We start from the raw sequence: 13,681 nt of genomic DNA, 5'->3' as shown, positions 1-13,681 counted from the left end.
CTTTGCAGACCGTGTTAATGTGTTTAGATTTTTATCCTTGGGATAACAGAGAACTATAAAGAATTTTATAATCAGATTGATAATGCCCAAATTAGAATAGTAAGGATGTAGAGAAATGGATATGTGGTTATTAGGTCACCAGGGCTTGATGACTGGATGAATATGAAAGGAAAATAAGAGGAAGGATTAAAAACTGATGCTTAGTTTATAGAAGTCAGACACAGGCAAAACTAAACTACAGGATTGAGAGCCAGGACAGTGATTACCCTTGGAAAAGCGTTGACTGGAAGTGGACAGAGTGGGGCTCTTGATGTGAGTGCTGGTTCATGACTGTGTTCACCTTGTGAAATTCATCAAGCTGTGTACTTAGGAAATATGTACTTTTCTCTATGTATGTTCTGGTTACTATGCTGTGTAACAAACCATCCCAAACTTAATAGTGTAAAAAAATGGCCATTTTTTTATGCTCACAGATTCTGGGAATTTGAACAAGACATGGCAGGAATGGCTTGTCTCTGTTCCCTGATGTCTGGGTGACCTCATCTAGAAAGTTCAAACGTGTGGCGAGTGACTTGAGGCTGGTGGCTGGAATCATCTGGAGGCTTCTTCACTCACATGTCTGATGCTTGAGCTGGGCCTGTCAAACAAAGTACAGACACCTGACTCCTCCTGTGGCTTGGGCTTCTCACAACGTGGCAGCTAGGTTCCAAGAGGGAGCATCCTGAGAGGGAGCTTCCAGACAGTGAGTGTTCAAAGAAAACCAGAAGGAAGCTGCATGGACTTTTATGATCTGGTCTCAGAAGTCACACAACATCATTCCTGCTATACTCTATTGACTGAACAGCCACAAGGAAGGAGCATCAAAGAATTTGTGACTATTTTTGAAAACTGCCACAATGTTATACAATAGTAATAATAATAAATACTGGTGCTAGGTATTTTGGCTGATAAGCCAGAGATAGGGATTATAAGAGAAAGAGCAGATGGGGGAAGATAATGAGCTCAATTATGGAGCCAATGGGCTGAAAGTGACTGTGGAATGTCCGAGTGGGGACATCCAGACAGCAATTAGTGATATAGGTAGGTCTGGAGCTCAAAGAGAGTTCTTGGGAGACATTAGATGCAAAAGGAGATCCTGTGGGTGACCAAGATTGACCAGAGAGAGTTGGGAGGATGCAAAGAGAGGAAGGCCTAGGACAGAGTCCAAGAAACACCAAAACAGGAAGGGTGGACACAGGGGCTTATGAAAGAGACTGAGAAGAAATAAGCAGAAAACCAAGACATTATGGTATCAATAGAAGCCATGGGGAAAGAGGATTTCAAAAAAATAAAATAAAATGTTGGAAACTATAGATGTTCCTTCCAAGAAACTCTCTGAAAACACAAATCTAGCCATATCGCTTAACTGTGCAAAACATTTCATGAGTTCTTCATTGCCTTTAGATAAAATCCTAGCTGTACAACATGACTGACAAAGCTCTCCCTGAGCTGTCCTCTGTCCACCATTCAGCCTCATCTTTTACCACTAGCCTCTCAGGTTCACTACAAAAACCAAGTGATGTTCTCCCAGTCACCCATGCTTTTTGAAATCTCTATGCCTTTGCATACTCTATACACTTTGCCTGAGTGCTCTTCACTCTTCCATCTTATACTTGACTAACTCCTATTCATCCTACAGAACCCAGTCTCAATTAGGACACTTTCTATGTACTGTAATAACCCTCTGTGTACCCACCTAACAGAGTACCCATCAGACTGATGTGTAATTGCCTATCTACCTGACTCTTCCCCCCTACCAGACTGTGAGTTTCTGGAGGGCAAGGAATGTGCTTCATTCATCTTTTATCCCCAATACTTAGCACAATATTGGCCTGGCACATAGCAGGTGTTCTGGTTATGACTTGTTGACTGAGAAAGATGATAGTAGTGAAAGGGACATCAAGTTGAGGGAGAATTTTTAGGATTTTTTTGTTTGTTCTGGTATGGGAGGTTTAAGCATGTTCACAGAAAGGGAAAACTGAAAGAGGTTGAGGATCTAGAAAGCACATGAAATAACGGGTGAGATCAGGCATGAGAGGTAGCAAGAAGGGAATGAAGGCAAAAATGCCACAGGATGGCCCCCATCACACTCATCCAGCAGGAAGGATAGGGTTCAGGTAATGGAAACAGAGCTCATATCTGATGTGACAGGCGTTCTTTGTCCCTGGAGACTAGTTCAGCACCTGACACAAATAAGCCATTCAGTGAATAGTTGTTCAATGAATAAAAAATGAGGTGCAAGCAGGGAACTTGCACAGGGTAAAACAGAATGAATTTCTGAGCCTATACTGACACACAGGTCTCCTGACTAGAGGGCCCCTGTGTAGTTCAACTTTGAGGAAGGCGGAGGGAGACGAGGCGTAGCCTTAACGTCTGAGGCATGAAACTCCACCATCTCCAGGGACTCCATTAGAGATGTTTAGTTGGGCAGGTGTAAGCCCAGGCCCTAGGACAGGGGGCGGAGCGCTGGAGCCACACTGCCTCCACTCCTTCAGTAGCGGCTGGCCCTGGTTGTGTTGCTAAGAGCTTTAGAAGACAAAGACAGAGGAATCGCACCTGGAGACCAAGGGCAGCTTGGCACTACCCCCACCTCCTGAAGCCACCTGCAGGCAGAGGCCCTGGGTATCTTACACCCAGGGACCAGGTCACAGAACCATGAGCCAGGACAGCAAAGTGAAGACGACAGAGTCCAGCAGTTCTGCCCCACCCAAGGCCAGGTGAGAGATCCTGGTCCCCTGTGTAAGATCTGTCTGCCTCACCAGATGGAGGCTGATCCTTCTTTGCTGCTTCTGGTCACAACCGCAGCACTGAATGGTGAATAAGTGAAGCACAACTTCCCCTCTTGCCCAACAGGAAGTTGCTGCCTGTCCTGGACCCATCTGGGGATTACTACTACTGGTGGCTGAACACTATGGTCTTCCCAGTAATGTATAACCTCATCATCGTCGTGTGCAGGTTTGGCACTATGGGAAGGGCCTTAAGCAGAGACCAGGGCTAAAGAGTGAGGCCCAGGAGAGGGGCGGGTCCCTTGCACGGGCTGGTGTAGGGGCGGCGTCTATACGAGAGCCCAGCACTTAATGCTCAGCGGCTGTGGGAGAACACCTAACACACGGAGGGCGCCCTTAAGCCAGTCCTTTCTGTCCCTGCCACGCAGAGCCTGCTTTCCCGACTTGCAGCGCTATTATCTGGTGGCCTGGTTAGTACTGGACTGCACGAGTGACCTGCTCTACCTACTGGACATCGTGGTGCGCTTCCACACTGGTCAGTGAGTCTCAGGACTGACTTTTTTTCCATGTTCCCTTCCTAAAGAGAGCCTCTTAGTAACAAGAAAGTGACCCCCTCCCTGACAGCACTTTCACATGCCTCTATGTTTACGGTATCCCTGGGCTCACCCCAGAAACCCTGGAGCAGGGTTAAGCCGGCCCCCACCCTGTCCCCGGTAACTGTCTCCCTGGCCTGCCCTGGCCTGCCCACCCTCAACCTCGTTTCTGGGGCAGGCAGATGCCCTGACTCCACCCTATATCTGACACCACCCACGGCGGCCCCCACTTCCCCCACCAGGATTCTTGGAACAAGGCATACTGGTGGTGGACAAGGGTAGGATCTCGAGTCGCTACGTTCGCACCTGGAGCTTCTTCTTGGACCTGGCTTCCCTGTTACCCACGGAAGTGGCCTATGTGAGTCTGGGTCCGCACACGCTCACGCACGCTGAGGCTGAACCGCATTCTGCGGGTGCCCCGCCCCTTTGAGGCCTTTGACCGCATGGAGACCTGCACAGTTCACCCGAATGCCTTCCGCATCGCCAAGCTGATGCTTTACGTTTTTGCTGTCATCCATTGGAACAGCTGCCTATACTTTGCCCTGTCCCGGTACCTGGGCTTCGGGAGTGACGCCTGGGTGTACCCCGACCCCGTTCAGCCTGGCTTTGAGCAGCTGCGGCGCCAGTACCTCTATAGCTTTTACTTCTCCACGCTGATCCTGACCACCGTGGGCGATACGCCGCTGTCAGACCGGGAGGAGGAGTACCTCTTCATGGTGGGAGACTTCCTACCGGCCGTCATGGGTTTCGCCACCATCATGGGTAGCATGAGCTCTGTCATCTACAACATGAACACTGCAGATGCAGCCTTCTACCCAGACCACGCCCTGGTGAAGAAATACATGAAGCTGCATTGCGTCAACCGCAGGCTGCAGCGGCGAGTCATGGACTGGTGAGGATGCTGGGGTTCCAGACCAGGACAGGGAGAGGTGTACTGGATAGAATCTGAGAAAAGTGGCTGGGTTCTCATTGCCGGGTGGGTCAGGCAGGGCATTCAGGATGTGGCTCATTGGAGGGTTCACTGGGTGGGACTTGGAAAAGGATTTCCTCCACTAATTGGATATGGACTTAGGGCGAGGGGTTGGGTAAAAGATTGACAGGGAGAGGAATTCATACACAAGGAAGGATAACCCAGAACCCAGGGAATGGGAACTGCCACCACCTGGTAGGACTCAGAAGGTCCTGGAAGAGGTAAGAGGGAAAAGCAATACTCCTCAGGGGATGGCCAACAACAAGACGGTTGACTATGTCGTGGAGTCCATACTGTAGGCTGAACAAAGGGAAGTGTCACCAAGTTGGGGACCTAGAGCAGAGGATCGCTAAAGAAGATGGGGCTTGGTGACTGAAGTAGATATCGGTGATATGGTACAAGACATCACTGAATGGTGGGTGAGTAGAGCCTGACAAGAGCTAAAGGGTATCCTAGTCACTGTTCACTGGTGGAGGCTTCCAGGCCCTGGGTGAGGGAGAAGCTGTCAAAACATATCTCTGACCAGCACGTAGTGCATTAAAGATGTTTATCCACCAACTGTCAAGTATTCCCATGACCCCTGTGAGAACTTGGTGTGGTTGGGTTCTTGGCCGAGGCCAAGCTGAGAGCCCTGATGGAAGACGTAGAGGGAGGCATGTAGCGGGCTGGTGAGGACTGATGATGTACCTTGCCCCCAGGTACCAGCACCTGCAGATCAACAAGAAGATGACCAATGAGGTAGCCATCTTACAGCACTTGCCTGAGCGGTTGCGGGCAGAAGTGGCCGTGTCTGTACACCTGCCTACTCTGAGCCGGGTGCGGATCTTCCAGAACTGTGAGGCCGGCCTGCTGGAGGAGCTGGTGCTGAAGCTGCAGCCCCAGACCTACTCACCAGGCAAACACATCTGCCGCAAGGGGGACACTGGCCGAGAGATGTACATCATCCAAGAGGGTCAGCCGGCTGTGGTAGCCGATGATGGTGTCACTCGGTATGCTGTGCCTGGTGCAGGGCTCTACTGTGGGGAGATCAGCATCATCAACATCAAAGGAGGGCACGCCATCATTGGCTCCGGAGACAGGGCTAGGGGAGGGGAATGGGGACAGCAGAACCCCATGCTGAGACCAGATGGTACTTCAGAGCCTACAGATTAAGGACACCTGGCCCTTGCCTGAGGCACTAGAGGGCTCAAGAGAGAAGCAGGACAAGGAGGGTCTGTTCCCTGAGAAGAGGCTGTGCCAAGGTCAATGAGCAGCGTGGGTCCTTGGAAGAGAGAGCAGACCTGCTCTGTGGATAGCCACCCAAGGCACCAACAGATCCATGGAAAGTGCAGAGATAATAACAATCAATAATAATAATAATAATGGTTAATATTTGTTGCCTGCTTACTACATGCCTTGTTCAAAGTTCTCCACATGTACCAACGCATCAAATTCTCACAGCAGCTCTATAAAGTAGGTACTATTATCCCCATTTTAAAGGTAAGGAAATCAGAACACGGAGAGTTTGGGGAACTTGTCCAAGGTCACACAGGTAATAAGTATACACTCCTGGGAACAGTACAAGAAACAAATATCTCATAGCCAAGTGGAAAGGAAGGTAGAAGGAAGGAATTCCTATTTACTGCAGCAGCTCCAGTCCAGTCCAGGTACTGCACACTGGCTCATTTGTTCCTCCTATCAGCCTGTGCAGTAGGAGTTGTTCTACCTAATCATGGGTAAAGACACTGAGGCCACAGGAGATGGGAAAGACTGAAAAGGGCACGAGAGCACCAGATGTGCTCTCAGTCTGGGGATCCCACTCTCCAGTTGTCCTAAATGCCTCACATATTCCTCCAAGGATCCCCTCAAGACCCACATCTTGTATGTAGTTGGCCACTGTTTACCTGACTTCGGACAAGTCACTTCCCTCTTTTAGGCCTCAGTTTCCTCACCTACCCAAGAGGGATGATATTAAAAACCCAAAGAGTTATTTGGGAGGATTAAATGAGCTATGAGTGAGGCACCCAGTGCAATGCCTTGCACATGGCAAGAGTTCAACAAACGGTAGTTCCCTTGCCCCTTCTAAGGTCCTTCTACCTCTGAGACGTTGCAGCATTCAGACGAACCTGTCTTCCCACCCACCACCCACCACCATCTTTCTAAAATGCAAATGACACCATCCAGTTCTCCTGCTTGAAATATTTCAATAGTTTCTCATTGTCCTCAACACAAGGTCTGGACTCCTTGCCAGGGCTACGAGGCCAGCATGACCCGGCTCTCTCCATCTCTCCTCACACCCTGAACTTCAGCCTTCCTGGACTGCTTACTGTATTCTGTAACCACCTGACTCTTTCCTAAGTCCATCCCTCTGCTCGCCTAGCTGCCCTCCCCACCCCCTCCCCTAGTTACCTCCTACTCAGTCCAGGCATAAGTTCCTCCAGGCTTCCCTAAATTCTCTGCCTTACAGCTTGTCAGGGGCTCTTTGCCTATCTTCCCACAGTACCAGATGCACATCTGCGCTGCATTGGCTAGACTGTTACATAACTATCCCCTTAAATGTCTAAGTCCTCTAGACTGTGAACTCTTGGAGGCAGGTCACTGATACCCACCCAGCACAGGGCCCAGTCCCTACGCAGTACTCTACTGGATGAGAGAATTAATGAGGCAGGAAGAGAGGCTTGGAAGCACAAATGTGGAAGTGGGGGTCCTGGTTCCAGAGGGAGATGCCCCCTCACGCCCACCCTGACTAACCTCCCACATGTCTGCCCGTGGCCACAGGGAACATGTCTGGGAACTGCCGTACAGCCAACATCAAGAGTCTAGGTTATTCGGATCTGTTCTGCCTGAGCAAGGAGGACCTGCAGGAAGTGCTGAGCGAGTATCCACAGGCCCAGGCCGTCATGGAGGAAAAGGGCCGTGAGATCCTGCTCACAATGAACAAGTTGGACGTAAACGCCGAGGCAGCTGAGACCGCCCTACAGGAGGCCACGGAGGCCCAGCTGCGAGGCCTCGACCAGCAACTCGATGATCTGCAGACCAGGTTCGCACGGCTCCTGGCTGAGCTGGAGTCCAGGGCACTCAAGATCGCCTATCGCATCGAGCGGCAGGAGTGGCAGACTCAGGAGTGGCCAATGCCTGAGGAACTGGCCGAAGCCGACCATGAGGGCAAACCTGGGGAGGGAACGTCCAAGGATGGAGAGGGCAGAGCTGGCCAGGAGGGACCCCCAAGCCCAGAGGGACCCCATGGCCATTCCCCAGACCCCCACCACCAATTGAATCCAGAGTTGTAGGAAAGCCTGCCTGCAGAAACTCTGCCATCCAGTCTGCTAGGTTACGGAGATGGAAGTGAACTGGATATGTAGATGCACCGCCTAGAGATGCAGGAGTATAGCACACATTTATCCCCTGCTCGCGCAGCACACACACACACGCACGCACGCACACGCACGCACACACACACACGCACGCACGCACACACACCTATCTGCATATATCCACACTGGCCGTGAGACTGTGAAATCCATATAAAATGCTCTGGAGTTCCCCTTCTCAGACACATGCTTTCTCACATAGATACGTCTTATACCCACATCATACATGCACATTCAGTCACACACCTCAAAAACACGCATATACTGAGAATCACACATCAGTACACACAGATGCCTTCCACAGGTTTGCACAACACAAAAGTACTCCCATAACCCTCTCGTTCCAAGATATCTTTTAAATGCCCCTCCATATGGGAGGTTCACAAGTGTACCCTGCAAGTAGCACTTCAATAAATATCTGCTTCCTCACTAAGCATTTATGGGGCTGATGGGAAAAATCAAAGCCCATGTGGTCCAGGATGAATTCTGTCTGAATTCTCGGTTACAGGGGAAAGGGGCACAGGCTGTGTAGAGTTGGTGGGCTGGATTCAAAGAGGCGGGAGTACCTGATGAATCAAGAAGCACTGAGCCGGGCTTCCCTGGTGGCGCAGTGGTTGAGAGTCCGCCTGCCCATGCAGGGGACACGGGTTCGTGCCCTGGTCTGGGAAGATCCCACATGCCGCGGAGCGGCTAGGCCCGTGAGTCATGGCCGCTGAGCCTGTGCGTCCGGTGCCTGTGCTCCGCAACGGGAGAGGCCACAACAGTGGGAGGCCCACGTACCGCAAAAAAAAAAAAAAAAAAAAAAAAAAAGAAGCACTGAGCCAAGGCAAAGCAGGCTTCTGCATCACACTGCTGTAAGTGTGCACATGTTTTCATAGACACATTCACATATACACACTGACCATTGCATCTCACAGCAGAGTTTGTGTCCTCAACCTCATGAGCTCTGAAGGGTTTGATCTAGCTTAGTAAGCCAGAGGAAATACCTCTGCTCCTTTTTCCTTCCTTTGGTTCAGCCCTGGAACCTGAGGCCAGGGCTACCTTGCTCTCGGGACTGATTCCAAGGGGAGAGTATTTCCCAGAACTACTCAGCTGGCCCTGTCCTACCATGCTGGTTCTCAGAGCTGGCCTTTGTCCTGTCAGAAACCCAGCCCTCCTCCTCTATACATTCCAAGATATAGGGTGGAGAATAGAGACTAGGTGGAGTGGAATATCATGACTGGGGACAACAGGAGATGAGTGTTTGTGGAGTTTTGGAGAAACTTTTACATACTTAGAAGAAGGTCTGCAGGTTTGGGGCGGAAAAGGTGTTATAGGGTCTGCGGAGCAGAGTCAGGTGTCATCTCTGAATCAGGTTCACCCTTGCCACAACTCTAGCTCCTCCAGGGCCTGGCAAGTCTTTGGGTGTGGGCTGTGCCAGGTGGTATTTTAAAATGTGCCTGGAATTGAATTTATCAATATCAAACTGATAAATTTATATTACACTGATGAGTGATGACACACTCAGAGATCAATGCCATTGAAAGAGGAATTGATTACTTAGAGTCCTCAACAGGAGGGGGCACGCTGTGCCATGCAGGGCCACATGGGGAAGCACCAGCGTTGGTCAGGAGGCAGAAGCAACAAGAAGAAAACATGGGTAAAAGAGCCTTTATTTCTATACCGGTAGCAAGTTTTTAGGTGGGGACATCCCCTATTAGGTAGGAAGCGAAAAACAGTTTGGGGTCTTGTGGTTGAAGTGTTTGCAATATGATTTTCAGGCATCCATGAAAGATCACAGGGGAGATGTAAACAACTTTGGTCATTAATTTTCTCATGATTTCAAGATGTTGAATCATCAGTTACAAAATATCAAGAATGATTATTACAGGTAGTACAAAAGAATGTAGGCTAGGGCCCCCAGTGCTGTGAGGGCAGGATGTGTAGGGAGCATCTGCTAATGTGTTGTCATGGAGACATTCCCCAGAGCTGTTGGGGCCCTCTAAGCTGATCAACCTTTTAGATATGATGCAGGACTCAGATATGAAGGACCTGAAACACAACTTTTTCAAACAGCCATAGAAACTGAGGCTGTGGCAGGAGCCAGGGTGTCAAGAGAGATTATGAGGGTCATTGCACATTAAGTCTTTTTTTTTTTTTTCTTTTGCGGTACGTGGGCCTCTCACCGCTGTGGCCCCTCCCACTGCGGAGCACAGGCTCCGGACGCGTAGGCCCAGCGGCCATGGATCACGGGCCCAGCCGCTCCGCGGCACGTGGGATCCTCCCGGACCGGGGCACGAACCCGCGTCCCCTGCATCGGCAGGCAGACTCTCAACCACTGCGCCACCAGGGAAGCCCCACATTAAGTCATTTTAAAATGTGTGGTTATTTTTTGATAGCCTCCTCACAAATTATGAGATCCATCAGATTGTCACCGTCTGTCTTGATTATCACTCTATCCTCAGAGCCAAAACTGTGCCTGGCATACGGTAGGTACCTAAATATATATTTGGCAACCAAAGAGATGGGAGTCGAAGCAGGTAAAGGCCCAACATTGGAGGAAGACGAGTGTCAATTTCTCAAGAGGTTTTCCTACCATCTCTACCTTCAAATCATGTTGACATAGAATGGGTGGGTATGTAATGAAGGCCTTTTTAGTGGTTCCTGATGGATTTGGGGTGCTGAGAATAAGCTTTTCATTGATAAGGTGCACACCTGTCCCAAGAGAAGGCTCTCTTAGAACAGGTGGCCCTGCCACCCCATAGAATCCTGGTCTACAGCACAAGGAGGGTAATAACTGACCATCTTGCCTATCTTGGATGCAGGAACAAAATTCTTCTGGAGTCAGCTGTGCCTCTTGCTCTGCCTCTGCTTTTCTAGGATGAGGGGATCAAATTCCTCCTGGTAGAGCCACCACACCGCAAGACATCTTGAATATCAGCAATACCGTGCTGGGGTCCTCTAGTTGTGGAGTGACTTCTGTGTGGAAGACAGTGTTTTGACAACTTGGGATCAAGCTGCATAGAGTTGAGTCAGGATGGGCAGAAGGGAACACAATTTTAAGTTCCTGGAATCACAACAACAAAACAACAACAAAAATAATCTTTTAGCCCAAAGAATATTATTTACTGTGTGTCAATTGCTAGGCTACGTACTTATATATGTGGCAAGAAACTTCACTGAGATATTCATTTGGGTTTTGTTCATTTTATCCCTCCTCTCATCATAAGAAAGTACCTCAATCTCTGTATCCCCTTGACAAAGCTTTTTGAATTGCAGCATCAAAAATAGAAATTTCCAAAATGGGAAAAGAATTTGAAAAAGAATAGATACATGAATATGTATAACTGAATCACTTTCCTGTACACCTGAAACTAATACAGCATTGTTAATCTACTATACTCCAATATAAAATAAAAAGTTAAAAGCATATATAAATTTTCAGAAACTCTCTGCCCTACCTTTTGTTTGTGAAAATCAGAGCTCCGAGGTTTTCACAAAAAATTCACCTAGGGGTGAATTGTGCCCGATTGTCTGCAAGGACTGAGAATTGAGGAAGCGGAAGCTTATGGACTTCTGAGGAAGGAGATTCCCCAAGACTAAGAAAAGGAATGGGATTCTTCAGCATTTTATTAGTTTTCTTATGCTGCTGTAACATATTGCCCTTAAATTTAAGAGCTTTAAACAGCACCCATTTATTATCTCACAGTTCTGGAAAAGTAACACCAGAGGGCAAAGACAATGGAAGTAAAAATTCTACCTATCACAGGGTTTCTGGGAAGGAAAGCAACCTGGACCCCACTTTCACCGCAGGCCCAGAATAGGGAACACTAAGAATTGAGTCTTTGGAAACTGGAGAAAGATCACCTTGCCCCAGCTCACACTGGAGCCTCAGAGCAGCACCCTTAGGGGGAGCACAGGCTTGAGCGAGGTGCATACCTTCATAACCAACATGGTCTGACTGCCAGAGGCCCTCCCCCTCTGCAGCTATTCTGTCCAAAATAAAACCCCCAGAGACTTTTATAAGACCCTAAATTTGGAGGAAGAGAGAATGGAAAGAAAGTCACAAAACACAAGTGAGATTAAATCTTCTGTAAGGTAGGTGGTTACACACTTAGATGAGAATTGTCTGATTTAGAGAATCAAGGAAATGTCCAATTTTTTAACACACTGTTATGGAATCACTTATAACTGCTCTATATAAATTATCTCATTTGGAAATTTAAATTAGCAATATTAGGAAATTTAGATGATTTTATGCTCATTTTTCCAAATCAGGAAACAAGCCCATGGAGCAACTAAAAATATTACATATGATTTATTGTAAAGCTGTTTTATGCCAGGTCCTGGGCTAAGTGCATTGTCTCAATTAATCTTTACAACTATGAGAAAGATGTTCTTATTTCCCCATTTTGAAATGAGGAAACCAAGGCTCTGGGAGATTAGATAACTTGCCCAGTATCTCAGGGCCCCTAAGTCACATGGAAAGAAACCGAGGTCTGTCTTACTGTTTCTTTTAGGGAGATAAGTAAAGGGACTACCTCAGCTTGAGGTCAAGGCCAGGCAAGCTCCTTCTTTTCTTGAGAATGACTGTTGCAAGCTGTGATGGTGATAACAAGTAGTAACTAGAGGAGAAGGAGCCAGTGGTGCAGAGCAGAACCTGTGAATCACCAGCAAGCCCGCCCAGTGTGCTGAAGTGTGATCTCAGGGCTACTGCCAAAGACAAGGGACCACCCACTGCTCTGGAGAAGAGGTGCCAATTGCAGCTCTCTGCCCGCACACATGCAGCTGTGGGAGGAGGGCAGGTGTTGGGGAGTCACCGCCAGATTCCTACAGGGGTGTCAGAACTGTTCAAGGGCCCTCCTGCTGAGAGCCCAGCTGCTTCTGGCTTACCTCTTCTCCCTCCCGCAGGATCTAGGGCCTCACCCACTTCCCTCCTTGGGTCACTAACCTCAGGACACCTTGGCCTGGCTGAGATTTGAGATGTACACTCCTCCTCAGTGTTCCCAGTTAGCTATTCCCCCCACAGAAGCTTCTTTGGCCCTTGTACTTCACCTTTTCCTTTCTGACAGTTTGGCTGCTAGCCCCAAAGAGAGATGGAAATAAAGTATCAAGCTTGGGAGGAAATCCTATTCATAGCGAGACAGGCCATCCAGCCCGGGGAAGGTCTGGCGCAGACACTAGGAGCCAGGAACAGGAGGCAAGGTTGGTGGATTCTAGCTTGGGGCCGAAGCTAGGGTTTGGCTTGACGCCTGGATCAGAAATGGATGGTCAAGCTGGACTGGAGCTGGGATCAGGGCATGGCCCAAGTCAGGTCAGGTATTAGGCTGGCCTAAAAGCACAACAGATAAGAAAGAGTTTGGAGGCAATCATGTGCTTGTAGGCCAGTCAGAGTCAGATTTTAGTTCCGAAACATTGCTTACTGGCTGGGGGACTCTTCACCTCCTACAAAATCGTTCAAGGTTGTTGAAAGCAGTACTTGGGGAATTAAAATGTAAATGAGATAAGAAATGTAAACTGTCTACCAGTGTCTGACAGATAGCAAATGCTTAATAATGAATAATAGCTATGACCATTACTCCTATCCCTCTAGCAGCTCATTATGCCTTTGAGGACCCTGAGGAGCTGGGTTGTGGCCCCCTGCTTGGCCCTGGGCCTTGGGGCTGTGCTGGCAATGCCAGGTCTGGCCAGCAGAGGGCGCAGGGCTCTCCTTTCCTCCCTTCCTTCCAGCTCCCTCCCAGGCATTAGGATTGCATTGCCTTGCAAAGCTGGGAGAATTCCCCAGGGAGAAATGGAATCTTAGAGACAGAACCGGGCTCTCGATTTGGGTTATGAAAAAACGTATTCAGATGTCTTAACAAAAACTAAAATGCAGCAGTGGTGATGCTGAGAGACATTAGCTGTGCCAAATCAGAGCCCAAGGCACCTGGTGGGATCTACACTTATGGAATGGCTGGGATCATTCAAGACTCCCCTACCTGGGAGCTTGAAAACTCCTGTGCTTTTCACGCAGAATGCATGGGC

General features: G+C 48.9%; 1 protein-coding gene across 1 annotated transcript; it reads left to right on the top strand.

Moving 5' to 3' along the window:
* Positions 1-2,694: 2,694 nt before the first annotated feature.
* On the top strand, positions 2,695-7,597 carry CNGA4 (cyclic nucleotide gated channel subunit alpha 4). The gene is given in 7 exon segments (XM_060304339.1): positions 2,695-2,756; positions 2,893-2,994; positions 3,194-3,300; positions 3,601-3,740; positions 3,742-4,250; positions 5,027-5,374; positions 7,084-7,597. Coding segments are annotated over 7 exon segments (1,782 nt in total).
* The last annotated feature ends 6,084 nt before the right edge of the window (positions 7,598-13,681 follow it).

Source organism: Globicephala melas, chromosome 8, assembly GCF_963455315.2.
Source record: "Globicephala melas chromosome 8, mGloMel1.2, whole genome shotgun sequence".
Taxonomy (NCBI): Eukaryota; Metazoa; Chordata; class Mammalia; order Artiodactyla; family Delphinidae; genus Globicephala; species Globicephala melas.
The sequence above is the reverse complement of the archived record's forward strand: the minus strand, read 5'-3'. Positions and strand labels throughout refer to the sequence as shown.